At 36.9% G+C, this 16,383-nt stretch overlaps 1 protein-coding gene across 8 annotated transcripts in view; it reads right to left on the reverse strand.

Annotated features, from left to right (window-relative positions):
• Positions 1–16,383, reverse strand: part of CD163L1 (CD163 molecule like 1) — a 91,814-nt gene that overhangs the window by 39,263 nt on the left and 36,168 nt on the right. For all 8 annotated transcript variants that reach the window (XR_008670506.1, XR_008670505.1, XM_055358589.2 and 5 more), the window contains 2 exons: positions 12,354–12,674; positions 10,175–10,495 (listed from right to left, as the gene is read on the reverse strand). Coding sequence is in view for 6 of the 8 variants with exons in the window: in XM_055358589.2 (XP_055214564.1) it covers positions 10,175–10,495; positions 12,354–12,674 (642 nt within the window). In the remaining 2 variants the exon portion in view is untranslated. The remainder of the gene's footprint in view (positions 1–10,174; positions 10,496–12,353; positions 12,675–16,383) is intronic.

A 16,383-nucleotide genomic window follows, 5' to 3' on the forward strand; every position in this document is an offset into this window, starting at 1 on the left:
ATTACAACTGATACCACAGAAATACAAAAGATTATAAGAGACAAATATGAACAACGATACATTCACAAACTGGTAAATCTAGAAGAAAGGATAAATTCCTGTACACATACGATCTGCCCAAGATTAATCAAGGAAGAAATAGGAATCCTGAACAGATCAATCATGAGTAATGAGATTAAATCAATAATGAAAAGTCTCCAGACAAAGGAAACCCCAGGACTAGATGGCTTTACTGCTGACTTCTATCAAACTAATAAAGAAAATCTAACATCAATTCTTTTCAAACTATTCCAAAAAAATCAAAGAGGAGGGCATTCTTCCTAACTCATCCTATGAGGCCAGTATTACCCTGATACCAAAACCAGAAAAGGAAGCAACAGAAAGAGAAAAATACAGGCCAATATCCTTGATGAACATAGATATAAAAACCCTCAACAAAATACCAGCAAGCCAAATCCGTCAACATATCAAAAAAAAAAAAAAAAAAAGTATAGTCAAGTGGGATTTAGTCCAGGCATGCAAGGATGATTGAACATATGCAAATCAATAAAAGTGATACATTATATCAACAGAATGAATGACAAAAACCATATGATCCCCTCAATAAATGTAGCAAAAGCATTTGATAAAATTCAACACCCCTTCATAATAAAAACTCTCAACAAACTAGGCATAGAAGGAACATACCTCAACATGAGAAAGGCCATATAGGACAAGCCTACAACTAACAATATAATGAATGGGGAAAAGTTTAAAGCCTTACCTATAAGAACTGGAAAAAGACAAGGATGCCCACTTTCACCACTGTTATTTAACATAGTACTGGAAGTCCTAGCCAGAGCAATCAGACAAGACAAAGAAATAAAAGCCATCCAAATCAGAAAAGAGAAAGTCAAACTGTCCATCTTTGCAAATGACATAATTGAATATTTAGAAAAACCTTAAGACTCCATAAAAATCTCTTAGAACTAATAAACAAATTCAGCAAAGTTACAGCATACAAAATCAACATACAAAAGTGAGTAGCATTTCTATACACCAATAACAAACTACTGAGAAAGACACCAAGAAGGCAATCTCATTTGCAAGAGCCACAAGAAAGAATAAAATAAAATATCTAGGAATACATTTAACCAAGGAGGTGAAAGACTTCTATGATGAAAATTACAAAACATTGATGAATGCAATTAAGGAAGACACAAACAAATGAAATGAAGAGACGTCTCATGCTTTTTGATTGGAAGAATTAATATTATTAAAATGATCATACTACATGATATAGTTTGGATGTTTGCCCCTCCAAATCTCATGTTGAAATTTGATTCTCAGTGTCAGAGGTGAGGTCTAACGGGCAGTGTTTGCCTCCTGGTGGTGGATTGCTCATAATTGACTTGGGGCCATCTTTTTGATAATGAGTGAGTTGTTGCTCTATTAGTTCTCTTGATATCTGGCTGTTAAAAAGAGCCTGGTACCTCCTCTTCTCTCATCATGTGATGCTGGCTCCCCTTCCCCTTTTGCCATGCTACCTGAGGACCTCACCAGAGGCAGATGCTGATGCCATGCTTGTTCAGTATTCAGACTGTGAGCCAAATAAACCTCTTTTCTTTATAAATTACCCAGCCTCGAGTATTCCTTTATAGCAATGCAAATGTACTAAGACACTACCCAGAACCTGAATAACCATAGCAACCCCAAGCAAGAAGAATAAATCTTGAGGCACATCATACTATCTACCTTCAAAATACACTACAAAGCTACAGTAACCAAAACAGCCTGCTATTGGTATGAAACAGACACATGGACAAATTAAACAGAATAGAGAACCTAGAAATAAGTCCATGTATTTGTAGCTGACTGATTTTTGACAAAGGCACCAAGAACATACATTGAGAGAAGGATCCCTCTTCAACAAATGATGCTGGGAAGACTGGATATCCACATGAAGAACGAAACCATACCCCTCTCTCACCATACATAAAAATCAAAGGAAAATGGATTAAATACTTAAATGTAACACATCAACCTATAAAACTACTAGAAGAAAACATTGGGAAAATACTCCAAGACATTGGTGGGCAAATATTTTATAGCTAACATTTCAAAAACACAGGCATCAAAACGAAAAGGAGACAAACTTTTAGACAAACTAAAAAGCTTCTACACAGCAAAGGAAACAATTAACAGAGTGAAAAGACATCCTGTTGAATAGGAGAAAGTATGTGCAAACAAACTCTTCATCTAACAGAGTGCTAATATCCAGAATATTTTAAAACTTGAATAACTCGACAGGAAAACAAAACAAATAACCCCATTACAAAGTGGGCAGGCTGGACATGGTGGCTCAAGCCTATAATCCCAGCATTTTGGGAGGCCAAGGAGGGCAGATCACTTGAGCCCGGGAGATTGAGACCAGCCTGGGCAACACGGTGAAACCCCATCTCTACAAAAAACTACAAAAATTGGCAGGGTGTGATGGTGCATGCCAGTGGTCCTAGCTACTTGGGGGACTGAGGTGGGAGGATTGCTTGAGCCCTGGAGGTCGAGGCTGCAGTGAGCTGAGATTGTGCCACTCCACCCCAGCCTAGACAACAGAGTGAGATCCAGTCTCAAAAAAAAAAAAAAAAAAACAAAAGGTGGGGGAGGTGGGGGCAAAGGATAGGAATAGACATTTCTCAAAATAAGATAACAATATGGAGATTTCTCAAAAAACTAAAAATAGAACTTAATCATATGACCCAGAAATCCTATTTATCCAAAGGAAAGGAAATCAGTACACCAAAGGAATACCTCCATGTTGTTGCAAATCATTGAATCTCATTCTTTTTTGTCTGAATAGTACTCCTTTGTGTATATGTACCACATTTTCCTTAACCATTCATCTGTTGATGGACACTTAGATTGCTTCCAAATCTTAGCAATTGTAAACAGTGCTGCAACAAACATAGGAGTGCAGATATCTCTTTGATACGTTGATTTCCTTTTTGGGGGTATATACCCAGCAATGGGATTGCTGAATCACATGGTAGCCCAATTTTTAGTTTTGTGAGGAACCTCCAAACTGTTCCCCACAGTGGTTGTACTAATTTACATTCTCACCAACAGTGTTCAAGGGTTCCCTTTTCTCCACATCCTCACCAACATTTGTTATTGCCTGTCTTTTGGACATAAACCATTTAACTGGGGTAATATGATATCTCATTGTATTTTTGATTTGCACTTCTCTGATGATCAATGATGTTAAGCACTTTTTCATATGCCTATTATGTTAAGTGAAACAAGCCAGGTACAGGAAGGCAAACATCGCATGCTCTCACTTATTTCTGGGATCTAAAAATCAAAACAATTGAACTCATGGACATAGAGAGTAGAAGGATGTTTATCAGAGGCTGGGAAGGGTAATGGGGGGCTGGAGAGAAGATGGCAATGGTGAATGTTTAAAAAAAAACAGAAAAAATGAATAACACCTACTATTGATAGCACAATAGGGTGACTATAGTCAATAATAACTTAATTGTATATTTTTAAATAAGTTAAAGAATGTAATTGGATTGCTTGTAACACAAAGGATAAATGCTTGAGGGGATGGAAACCCCATTCTCCTCAGTGTGCTTATTTCACATTGCACACCTGTATCAGAATGTCTCGTGTACTCCATAAATATATATACCTAGCATGTACCCACAGACATTTTTAAAAATAATTTTAAAAATTAAAAAACAAAGGAATAAATGTACCCCCATGTTTGTTGCAGCACTATTCACAATAGCCATGATATGAAATCAACTTAAGTGTCCATCAAAGGATGAATGAATAATTAAACATTTTATATATATATATATACACACACACACAATGGAATACTATTCAGTCCTAAAAAAGAATGAAATCTTACTATTTGCAGCAACAGGGATGGCTTGGATGACATTATGTTATGCAGAATAAGCCAGGCACAGAAAGACAAATATCACAAGTTCTCACTCATATATGGGAGCTAAAAAAGTCATCTCATGGAGACAGAGAGTAAATGATAGTTACCAGAGGCTGGGAAGGGTGTGCGTGTGGTGGGCGGGCAGGATGAAGACAGGTAGGTTAATAGGTACAAACATACAGTTAAACAGAAGGAATAAATTCTAGTGTTCAGTAGCACAGTAGGGTGACTATAGTTAAAAAACAATATATTGTATATTTTTAAATAGCTAGAAGAGAAGATTTGAAATGTTATCAACACAAAGAAATGATAAATATTTGAGGAGAAGGATATCCTAAATACCCTGAGTTGATCATTTACACTCATGCAGCATTCCATGCTTGAGTTAAAATGTCACATGTACCCCATAAATAGGTATACACATTATAGATCAGTAAAAATAATAAGAGAATAGTGCATTGGAAGAACAAGCTTCCAGAAAACAACAGGTAAAATTCAAATTGGAAGATCTTCTCTGAAGAAAGATTGTGATAATTTGTAAATCATAACTCTATGTCTACCTACATTAAAAGGGGAATAGAATTCATTCCATGCTTGAGTTAAAATGTCACATGTACCCCATAAATACGTACACACATTATAGATCAGTAAAAATAATAAGAGAATAGTGAATTGGAAGAACAAGCTTCCAGAAAACAACAGGTAAAATTCAAATTGGAAGATCTTCTCTGAAGAAAGATTGTGATAATTTGTAAATGATAACTCTATGTCTACCTACATTAAAAGGGAGAATAGAATTATGAAAATTTAAAAGGAAAATTTCAAGTCTATATCAGAGCTTAATGATTCTTTAAAATATAATTTAATATCTTATTCATTCATCTTAGAAAAGAATGTATAGACTAAGGAATAAATATGTTGAAAACAAGGAAGCCCAAAGACCAATGATGTATCTGAGTCAGGGAGTCCAACTCTTTTAAAATTGTACTACATGGGTGGTTGTACATCAAATTTTTCTTTGCACCATTTTAAAGTTGTCTAATAAAAACTTTGGTCTTAGAGAAGGAATCTACAAGGCAGTTCTTGACATCTTTAAAATTATATAAAGGATGGCCAAATAGAAACAACTCCGGTCTTCAGCTCCCAGTGTGATCAACACAGAAGACAGGTAATTTCTGCATTTCCAACTGAGCCTCCGCTGTTGATACCCAGGTAAACGGGGTCTGGAGTGGACCTCCAGCAAACTCCAACAGGCTTGCAGCTGAGGGGCCTGACTGTTAGAAGGAAAACTAACAAACAGAAAGGAATAGTATCAACATCAACAAAAAGGATAACCACACCAAAACCTCATCTGTAGGTCACTAACATCGAAGACCAAAGGTAGATAAAACTGCAAAGATGGGGAGAAACCAGAGCAGCAAAGTAGAAAATTCTAAAAACCAGAGTGCCTCTTCTCCTCCAAAGGATCGCACCTCCCCACCAGCAACAGAACAAAGCTGGACAGAGAATGACTTTGATGAGCTGACAGAAGTAGGCTTCAGAAGGTCTGTAAAAACAAACTTCTCCGAGCTAAAGGGGCATGTTCTAACCCATGGCAAGAAAGCTTAAAAACCTTGAAAAAAGGTTAGACGAATGGCTAACTAGAATAAACAGGGCAGAGAAGACCTTAAATAACCTGACGGAGCTGAAAACCATGGCACGAGAACTTTGTGATACACGCACAAGCTTCAGTAGCCAATTCAATCAAGTGGAAGAAAGGATATCAGTGATTGAAGACTTGGATAAAGACTCAAGACCCGTCAGTGTGCTGTATTCAGGAGACCCATCACCTTCAGGGACACACATAGGCTGAAAATAAAGGGATGGAGGAAGATCTACCAAACAATTGGAATGCAAAAAAGAGCAGGGGTTGTAATCCTAGTCTCTGATAAAACAGACTTTAAACCAATGAAGATCAAAAGAGACAAAGAAGGCCATTACATAATGGTAAAGGGATCAATTCAACAAGAAGAGCTAACTATCCTAAATATATATGCACGCAATACAGGAGCACTCAGATTTAAAAAGCAAGTCCTTAGAGACCTACAAAGAGACTTACACTCCCACACAATATTAATGGGAGACTTTAACACCCCACTGTGAATATTAGACAGATCAATGAGACAGAAAGTTAACAAGGATATCCAGGACTTGAACTCAACTCTGCACCAAGAGGACCTAATAGACATCTACAGAACTCTCCACAGCAAATCAACAGAATATATATTCTTCTCAGCATTAGATCACACTTATTCTAAAATTGACCACATAATTGGAAGTAAAGCACTCCTCAGCAAATGTAAAAGAACAGAAATCACAACAAACAGTCTCTCAGACCACAGCGCAATCAAATTAGAACTCAGAATTAAGAAACTCACACAAAACCACACAACTACATGGAAACTGAACAACCTGCTCCTGAATGATTACTGGATAAATAACGAAATGAAGGCAGAAATAAAGATGTTCTTTGAAACCAACGAGAACAAAGACACAATATGCCAGAATCTCTGGGACACATTTAAAGCAGTGTGTAGAGGGAAATTTATAGCACTAAATGCCCACAAGAGAAAGCAGGAAAGATCTAAAATCAACACCCTAATATCACAGTTAAAAGAACTAGAGAAGCAAGAGCAAACAAATTCAAAAGCTAGCAGAAGGCAAGAAATAACCAAGATCAGAGCAGAACTGAAGGAGATAGAGACACAAAAAAACCTTCAAAGAATCAACGAATCCAGAAGCTGGTTTTTCAAAACGATCAACAAAATTGATAGACCACTAGCAAAACTAATAAAGAAGTAGAGAAGAATCAAATAGATGCAATAGAAAATGACAAAGGGGATATCACCACCAATCCCACAGAAATACAAACTACCATCAGAGAACACTATAAACACCTCTACGCAAATAAACTATAAAATCTAGAAGAAGTGGATAAATTCCTGGACACATACACCCTCCCAAGACATAAACCAGGAAGAAGTTGAATCTCTGAATAGACCAATAACTGGCTCTGAAATTGAGCCAATAATTAATAGCCTAACAACCAAAAAAAGTCCAGGACCAGATGGATTCAGAGCCAAATTCTACCAGAGGTAAAAAGAGGGGCTGGTACCATTCCTTCCGAAACTAATCTAATCAACAGAAAAAAAAGGAATCCTCCCTAACTCATTTTATGAGGCCAACATCATCCTGATACCAAAGCTTGGCAGAGGCAAAACAAAAAGAGGGAATTTTAAACCAATAACCCTAATGAACATCGATGCAAAAATCCTCAATAAAATACTGGCAAACCGAATCCAGCAGCACATCAAAAAGCCTATCCACCACGGTCAAGTTGGCTTCATCCCTGGGATGCCAGGCTGGTTCAACATATGCAAATCAACAAACATAATCCATTACATAAACAGAACCAATGACAAAAACCACATGATTATCTCAATAGATGCAGAAAAGGCCTCAGACAAAATTTAACACTGCTTCATGCTAAAAACTCTCAATAAACTAGGTATTGATGGAACGTATCTCAAAATAATAAGAGCTATTTATGACAAACCCACAGCCAATATCATACTGAATGGGCAAAAGCTGGAAGAATTCCCTTTGAAAACTGGCACAAGACAAGAATGCCCTCTCTTACCACTCCTATTCAACATAGTGTTGGAAGTTCTGGCCAGGGCACTCAGGCAAGAGAAGGAAATAAAGGGTATTCAGTTAGGAAAAGAGAAGTCAAATTGTCCCTGTTTGCAGATGACATGATTGTATATTTAGAAAACCCCATCGTCTCAGCCCAAAATCTCCTTAAACTGATAAGGAACTTCAGCAAAGTCTCAGGATACAAAATCAATGTTCAAAAACCACAAGCATTCCTATACACAAATAACAGACAAACAGAGCCAAATCATGAGCGAACTCCCATTCACATTTGCTACAAAGAGAATAAAATACCTAGGAATCCAACTTACAAGGGATGTGAAGGACTTCTTCAAGGAGAACTACAAACCACTGCTCAACGAAATAAAAGAGGACACAAACAAATGGAAGAACATTCCATGCTCATGGATCGGAAGAATCAATATCATGAAAATGGCCATACTGCCCAAGGTAATTTATGGATTCAGTGCCTTCCCCATCAAGCTACCAATGACTTTCTTCACAGAATTGGAAAAAACTACTTTAAAGTTCGTATGGAACCAAAAAAAAAAAAACAAAAAACAAAAAAACAAAAAAAAAAATCACATAGCCAAGACAATCCTAAGTAAAAAGAACAAAGCTGGAGGCATCATGCTACCTGACTTCAAACTATACTACAAGGCTATAGTAACCAAAACAGCATGGTACCGGTACCAAAACAGAGATATAGACAAATGGAACAGAACAGAGCCCTCAGAAATAATGTCACATAGCTACAACTATCTGATCTTTGACAAACCTGACAAAAACAAGAAATGGGGAAAGGATTCCCTATTTAATAAACGGTGCTGGGAAAACTGGCTAGCCATATGTAGAAAGCTGAAACTGGATCCCTTCCTTACACCTTACACAAAAATTAATTCAAGATGAATTAAAGACGTCAATGTTAGACCTAAAAGCATAAAAACCCTAGAAGAAAACCTAGGCAATACCATTCAGGACATAAGCATGGGCAAGGACTTCATGACTAAAACACCAAAAGCAATGGCAACAAAAGCCAAAATTGACAAATGGGATCTAATTAAACTAAAGAGCTTCTGCACAGCAAAAGAAACTATCATCAGAGTCAACAGGCAACCTACAGAATGGGAGAAAATTTTTACAATCTACCCATCTGACAAAGAGCTAATATCCAGAATCTACAAAGAATTTAAACAAATTTACAAGAAAAAAACAAACAACCCCATCAAAAAGTAGGCAAAGGATATGAACAGACACTTCTCAAAAGAAGCCATCTATGCATCCAACAGACACATGAGAAAATGCTCATCATCACTGGCCATCCGAGAAATGCAAATCAAAACCACAATGAGATACCATCTCATGCCAGTTAGAATGGCAATAATTAAAAAGTCAGGAAACAGCGGATGCTGGAGAGGATGTGGAGAAATGGGAACGTTTTTACACTGTTGGTGGGAGTGTAAATTCGTTCAACCATTGTGGAAGACAGTGTGGCAAATCCTCAAGGATCTAGAACTAGAAATACCATTTGACCCAGCCATCCCATTACTGGGTATATACCCAAAGGATTATAAATCATGCTGCTATAAAGATACATGTACACATATGTTTATTGCGGCACTATTCACAGTAGCAAAGACTTGGAACCAACCCAGATGTCCATCAATGATAGACTGGATTAAGAAAATGTGGCACATATACACCATGGAATACTATGCAGCCATAAAAAAGGATGAGTTCATGTCCTTTGCAGGGACATGCATGAAGCTGGAAACCATCATTCTGAGCAAACTGTCACAAGGACAGAAAACCAAACACCCCATGTTCTCACTCATAGGTGGGAAGTGAACAATGAGAACACTTGGACACAGGGCGGGGAACATCACCCACTGGGGCCTGTCGGTTGGTGGGGGACTGGGGGAGGGATAGCATTAGGAGAAATACCTAATGTAAATGACGAGTTGATGGGTGCAGCAAACCAACATGGCACATGTATACCTATGTAACAAACCTGCATGTTGTGCACATGTACCCTAGAACTTAAAGTATAATAATAAAAAAAATTATATAAACCATAAACCCAGACCTCTGGATGAAGTTTATTTGTTCTAATGCTATTGGATTTATCTTACATAAATAAGTCTTTCAGGTAACAATGAGTATTTGAGTCATCTTGGGTACCAATTTTTGAGAGACTGGGTGATTCAACACAAGGGTTTATTTATTTAAATAAATAACTGAATTCTCATTATTTTTTCCTAAACTATTTGACTATGGATAACGTCTTTTTGTAGAATTGTATTGACTAGTGGTTTGATGAAACTAACTTTGGGAAAATTTGGGTAGATATCAGAAAATGAAGTTTCATTTCTTCAGAAAACAGTTTTGATCCCATAGAAAGATATTAAAAATGAATGAGAATATGAGGTATGGTTAGCTCTAAAAAAGTGAGAAATGAGCACTCGGTCATAAATGTACTGATTAAGAAAAAACAAGGTATGTTAGAGAACCCAGGCAGTTTCTTTTAAGGAAGCCCTGGTTTGGGTATCTTACCAGAACAGATCACTCCAACATCTTCACTGTGACTGCAGTCATTATTTCCCCACCCACTGTTCCTGCATGACCAGAGATCTGACTCATCTCCATCACAGGAAACATCATCGAGCCAAATTTTTCCATATCCTGTAGAAGCGTTTCCCAGACCCATGCCAATGATAGAAGATGGGCAGTCCAGCTGGCTACACACCACAGCTGCAGCTTTACTGTTCCAGCCGTCATCACACACTGTGCCCCACCGTCCTTGAAAGTACACCTCCAGTCTTCCCGAGCAGCGGTTGCTGCCGCCCACCAGCCTCAGGCCCCATGTTGCATTACCTGCACCAAGAACAATGAAGCAAGTAGTTAATGGGTGTGATGGTTTATTTTATATGTCAACTTGGCTGGGCTATGATACCCAGTTATTTGGTCAAACACCAGTCTAGATGGTGCTGTGAAGGTATTTTTTCAGATGTGATTAACCTTTAAATTAGCAGACTTTGAGTATAGCCAATTATCCTCCATAACGTGGGTGGGCCTCATCCAATCAGTTGAAGACCTTAAAAGAAAAGACTGAAGTCCCCCAAGAAAGAAGGAATTCTACCTCCGCACTTTCTTGAGATTCAAGACTGCAACATCAGCTCTTCTCTGCAGTCTGCTGGCCTCCTCTTCAGATTTTGGACTTGCAAGCCCCCATAATTGCTTATAAAATTGATGAACCAATTCCTTAAAATAAATCTCTGTCTCTCTCTCTACATACATATATATGCACACACACACACACACACACACACAGAGAGAGAGAGAAGAGAGGCTCACGTTCTATTGGTTTTTTTTTCCTGGAGAACCCTGAATAACGCAGATTTTGGTACTAATAGTGGTTCTAGAGGAACAAAATCTTAAGGATGAGTTTTATGAATTGATGCTGTAATTCATAAATTGATTCTAGAATTGGTTCTCTAATCTGATAAAAATTTAATGACACTAATGATTCTATATCCAGTAGTAAAGAGGGCGCTGATAATCCATGGCATGATGTGGCAATAGATATATACAAAATCTCATCATTACATATTCCTAATCAAATACTTACAGTAGGCAAAGTTCTGAGTGAACATATATTTGATAACCTAGGACATTTTTGTCAAACTTACAAGCATAATTAGATTGGCTGGCTGCTCCCCATTGCACTGGACAAAGTGGGAAAAGAAAAGGATGAGCTTAGAGATTCAAATTCCCAGCTGAACTGCAATATGACCTACAAGTTTTGATGTCTTCCCGGAAAGAAACTCGTGTCTCTTATAGCCACAGAACTGAGATTACTGAAAACCTTCACCTGGTAAGGTACTGAATTCTCAACCTCACAAGATGTCTGCTGTCTAAGTGAGGGATTTAATTGGGATGGAATAGAATTCTGAAAATTAGGATGGGGCCATAGGGGAAGACCTGATGAGGTTGGGAACATTGAAACCCTAAATTCTACTGTTTCTCCTTTAACAGTAGAGACAACCATCCACCTCTGTATGAGAATATTAATCCTACTTTGCTTGAAGAAATTGAATCTCTCCTGAGATAACTGCCTTGAAAGGCACTCCTGATTCTCCTCAGCACCCATCCCATCAGCCCTCTTTACATCTAGACTCAAGTCCCAGCAGGCTCCAAAATGTGAGGTACAAAGTGTCTTATGTGGAAGTGCACACAAACAACCATGATTTTTCCAATTTACACAGACAGAAATCAGAATATATGTGGGAATGAATATTAAGGATGTGAGATAATGCTGGAAGGAACATAAAGTTGGGTCAGGGTGAATTTACTGATATGAGCCCTAAGCAGAGATTCTAGATTTAATGATGCAGCTAAGGGTTAGAAAGGCTCTAATAGTTTGTTGGACTGGTTGGGTGAAACATGTATCCAAAGGTGGCCTACACTTAATGAAGTTGAAAGGCCAAACCGCTTCTGTATATGGTAGGGGAAGGGATCCAAAGGGTCATAGTCAGGGTTGTCTACTAATTTCTTACTTTACCTGTATAAGTGGAAGAGTTCCAGGTGAAGTGAACTGAAGTCTAATTTAAAGACAAGAGTCATGGCCCCTCAATCAATTCCCACATGTAAGCCAGTTTATAGACCCAGAAGCCCTTCCTATGAGGAATACTATTTCTCTTATCAGGAAATAATAAACAAGAACAAGTCTTACCTGAGCAGGTTACAATCACATCCTCTCTGTGTACACAATTATGCTTTCCCCATCCACTGTGTTCACAGTCCCAGATATTTGACTCATTTCCAATGCAAGAAACGTCATCCAGCCAAATAGGTCCTGATGCTTCTTTAAAATAGGTCATACCAAACACATGCACAGGCTTTCCACATCCCAGTTGTTTACACACAACAGCTGCATTCCTTGTGCTCCATCTGTCATGACACACAGTCCCCCACTCTCCTTGGTATTTCACCTCCAATCTCCCATAACAGGGGCTATGAGCCCCGACAAGCCTTAGGTCCAGATCTGCCTTATCTGCAAGCAAGACAAAACCACATATTTGAGATCAAATGAGAGAGTCTTTTCAGAAGACTGAAAAGACTCTAAATTCATAACTATAAGGCTTTGCCTAACAGGTGATATATTAGGCACACTTTTGGATGAAAAGTTTGGTTTTCTTTCTTCTGACAATTTTTTATTCAATTTTTGGAGAGAAGGTGTCTCTAAAGCATGAAACAACCACAGCAAATTTACTGAAGTAAAGCCTGGGGAATGTTATGAAGCCTCCAAGAATGACGGATTTGGATAAGATGAGCAACGTGGAAGCATGCAGAGAAGTTCTTTGAGGTATGGATACATTCAGGAGATAGCACTGGCAGGTTTCTGCAGTGGAGTCCAGCATTAGCACCAAAGCTTATCCCCTCATAGTTGTCATTTTAGTTTGTCCACTCATGTTTTATAAGATAAAGGGAGGCATATGTACATGAAACTGCCCTTTCATAAAATAAATTCCTTTTTAATTCTTAATTTTTCCACTGTTCAAAGCACTTGAGAAACATTGAGAAAATTTGAGAATTTTATTTCCTTTCTTCCTTCCTTCCTTCTTTCCTTCCTTCCTCCCTCCCTCTTTTCTTTTCCTTTTCTTCTTTCTCTTTCTTTTTTCTTCCTTTCTCTGTCTTCTTTCATTCTTCTTTCTCTCTCTTCTTTCCTCTCTTTCTTCCTTTTTCTTCTTTCCTTTTCTTTCTCTCTTTCCTCTTTCTCTTTCTTTTCTTTCTTCTCTCTCTTCTTTCATTCTCTCTTTTCTTTCTTTCTCTGACTTCTTTCTTTCTTTTTCTTTCTTTTCCTTCCTTCCTTCCCCTCCCCCATTCTTCTTCTTCCTCTTCCTCTTCCTCCCTTTCCCTTCTTTCCTTCCTTCCTTCTTCCTCTTCCTCCCTTTCCCTCCCTCCCTCTCTTTCTCTTTCTTTCTTTCTTTCTTTCTTTCTTTCTTTCTTTCTTTCCTTTCTTTCTTTCTCTCTCTCTCTTTCTTTCTTTCTTTCTTTTTCTTTCCTTTCGTTCTTTTCTGTCCAGGGTCTTGCTCTGTCACCCAGGCTAGAGTGCTGTGGCACAATCTTGGTTCACCACAACCTCTGCCTTCAGGGTTTAAGTGATCCTCCCACCTCAGCCTCCCGAGTAGCTGGGATTACAGGTTCACACCACCACAGCCAGCTATTTTTTGTATTTTTAGTATAGACAGGGTTTCACCATGTTGCCCAGGCTGGTCTAGAACCCCTGACCTCCTTTCAGCCTCCCAAAGTGCCAGGGTTACAGGCGTCAGCCACCGTGCCCAGTCAAGAAATATTTTACTATGCAGGTACTATTACGATATAGGAAAGATATAATATTTTATAATGGGTCACTTTAAAAATTCTAAAAGCCTTCCAATTTCTTTACTTGCTATCCAGTATGACAACTCTTCCATGTGTATATAATAATCTTACATTCTACTCAACCTAGTATGTGTGTGTGTGTATTTTAAAACATAACATTTAATGATTGCATAGGATACCATCATATAGAGATACAGAGATTCTGTAAGTTATTTAATCAAGACACAATTCTTGGTTACCTATGTTATGGTTAATTTTTCATTTTCACAAATTACACTGCTACGGACATCCTTACACATAAAGTTTTGAGTATGTCACCAAGTGCTTCCACGATATAATGGAAACCAACGTATTCAATGTAGGTTAAATGTGTGGGGGTATGAACAGATATATGATGTATGTATATATAATATGTATCATTTCCAGATATACTAAATAAAAATTCATAGAAACAAAGCAAAGAAAAACTTTTAATTCCTGATGCAAGCAAATATATAAATGAAGTAGTGTATCCTGTTCTAGTATAGGATAACTGGATAGTATAATGATATAATTTCTGCACAAATCAAACCAATTTATATTTATATTGTATTTTAATAGACTGGGTTTTGCTATGTTGCCCAGGCTGGAGTGGAGTGGCTATTTACAGGTGCAATCATAGCACCTTACAGTCTCTATCTCCTGGGCTCAAGTGATATTCCTGCCTCAGCCTACTGAGTTGCTGGGACAACAGGCATGTGCCACCATGCCCAACCAATTCATAGGTTTAATATTACCTTAAAAACAATTCCAATTTCAATCCATATTTAGAAGAACAAAAAGGAAAAAGTAGCAAGGAATTTTATGAAAAATAAGAATACTTAGGGAATATATATCTCAGTAGGTATTAGCCTATAGAAAGCTACAGTAGTTAAAATGTGATGGTTCTAGAAATAGAAGAGGGGGATTATGTATTTTATAAAGGGACTCTACAAAATACACAGAGTTCTTACACATTATGAAGACAAAGACATCACACAGCAGAAAAATGGCCAAAGAAGCAGAAATGCTAACACATAAACAAATACAAATAAGTTGCTAATAAAGAATTAGGAAAAAGCTCTCATTTGTTATCAAGGAAGTAAGATTTTCGAACATTGACTTTGGAGTTAAATCAGTTCATATCTGAACTCCAGCTTCACTACTGCTCTGATAGCTGAGTGACCTGGGTGAGTTACTTTCCCTCAGTACCTCTATTTCCTCACTGTAAAATAGAGATAGAATAGTAACCCCCTTCTTGGGATTCCATGAAGATTCCATGAACCCATATATGTAAACTAATAGAACACTGCCTGGCACACCATAAATATTCAATAAATGTTAATTAATATTATTATATTTTAAAAATCAGATTAACAGTTATTCTAAAATATGAAAATATTCAGTGTTAATATGATATAGTGGAATAATAGGGAACTGAAATTGAATAGAAGAAAAAAACACAATTTATAGATGATAATTTGTTAATATGTATCCAAGACTTTAAAAAAAGATGCATATGGTTTTACATGACAATTTCATTTTTAAGTATTTGGCAAACTATATAATCAAGTGTGAAAAACGTATTTCTCAGTATATCAAATAAAATCATATTTTTAACAGTAAAAATTTGAAAACCTTTTAAAACTTAACATTATGAGATAGTTAAATAAATTATAGTACATTTATGCAATATAGTAAGTAGCCTTTAACATTAAGATAGATTAGTAATGGCCATGTGGAATATGTCTGTGGTATATTGTTCAGCACAAAGGGTACACACATACACACACACAATCCAGAAACATAAACAACAAAAAAATCACAAAAGATTTGAATGAATGGTAGCGTTGCATGTGGATTTAAAAAATTATTTTTTTTTGTATTTTGACCTTTTCACTGGGTTTATAATTTGAAAAAGTAGTTTCCAAAAAGCAAAAAGTAATTTTTATAATGTTTTATATCGATCTATAAGAAAGAGAAAAGTAAAATAAAATTAAAGTGTACAAAAGAATTGATAGTTAACTTTGTCTACCAAATTGATCACACTAAATGTGAACAGAATAGATAGATAAATAGATTCATAAAACAAATTCCACTCTGCAATTTCTGGATACCATTATATATTATACTAACCTGACATTCTTGAATATAAGATATATGTAAGGTGTACATTCAAGAATGTCAGGTTAGTATAATATTAATAGTGAAAAATTATCCAACAGCCTAAACACCAAGAATAGAGATCAGGCTAAATTTACTGTACACATATGATAGAATAACATAAAGTTTTTTAATTTTAATTTTTAAGTAATTAGTTTAAGGGTGTGGGAAAATGCAAATGCTATAGCAAGTGAGAA

The sequence above is a fragment of the Gorilla gorilla genome, chromosome 10, assembly GCF_029281585.2.
Source record: "Gorilla gorilla gorilla isolate KB3781 chromosome 10, NHGRI_mGorGor1-v2.1_pri, whole genome shotgun sequence".
NCBI classification, from domain to species: Eukaryota; Metazoa; Chordata; class Mammalia; order Primates; family Hominidae; genus Gorilla; species Gorilla gorilla.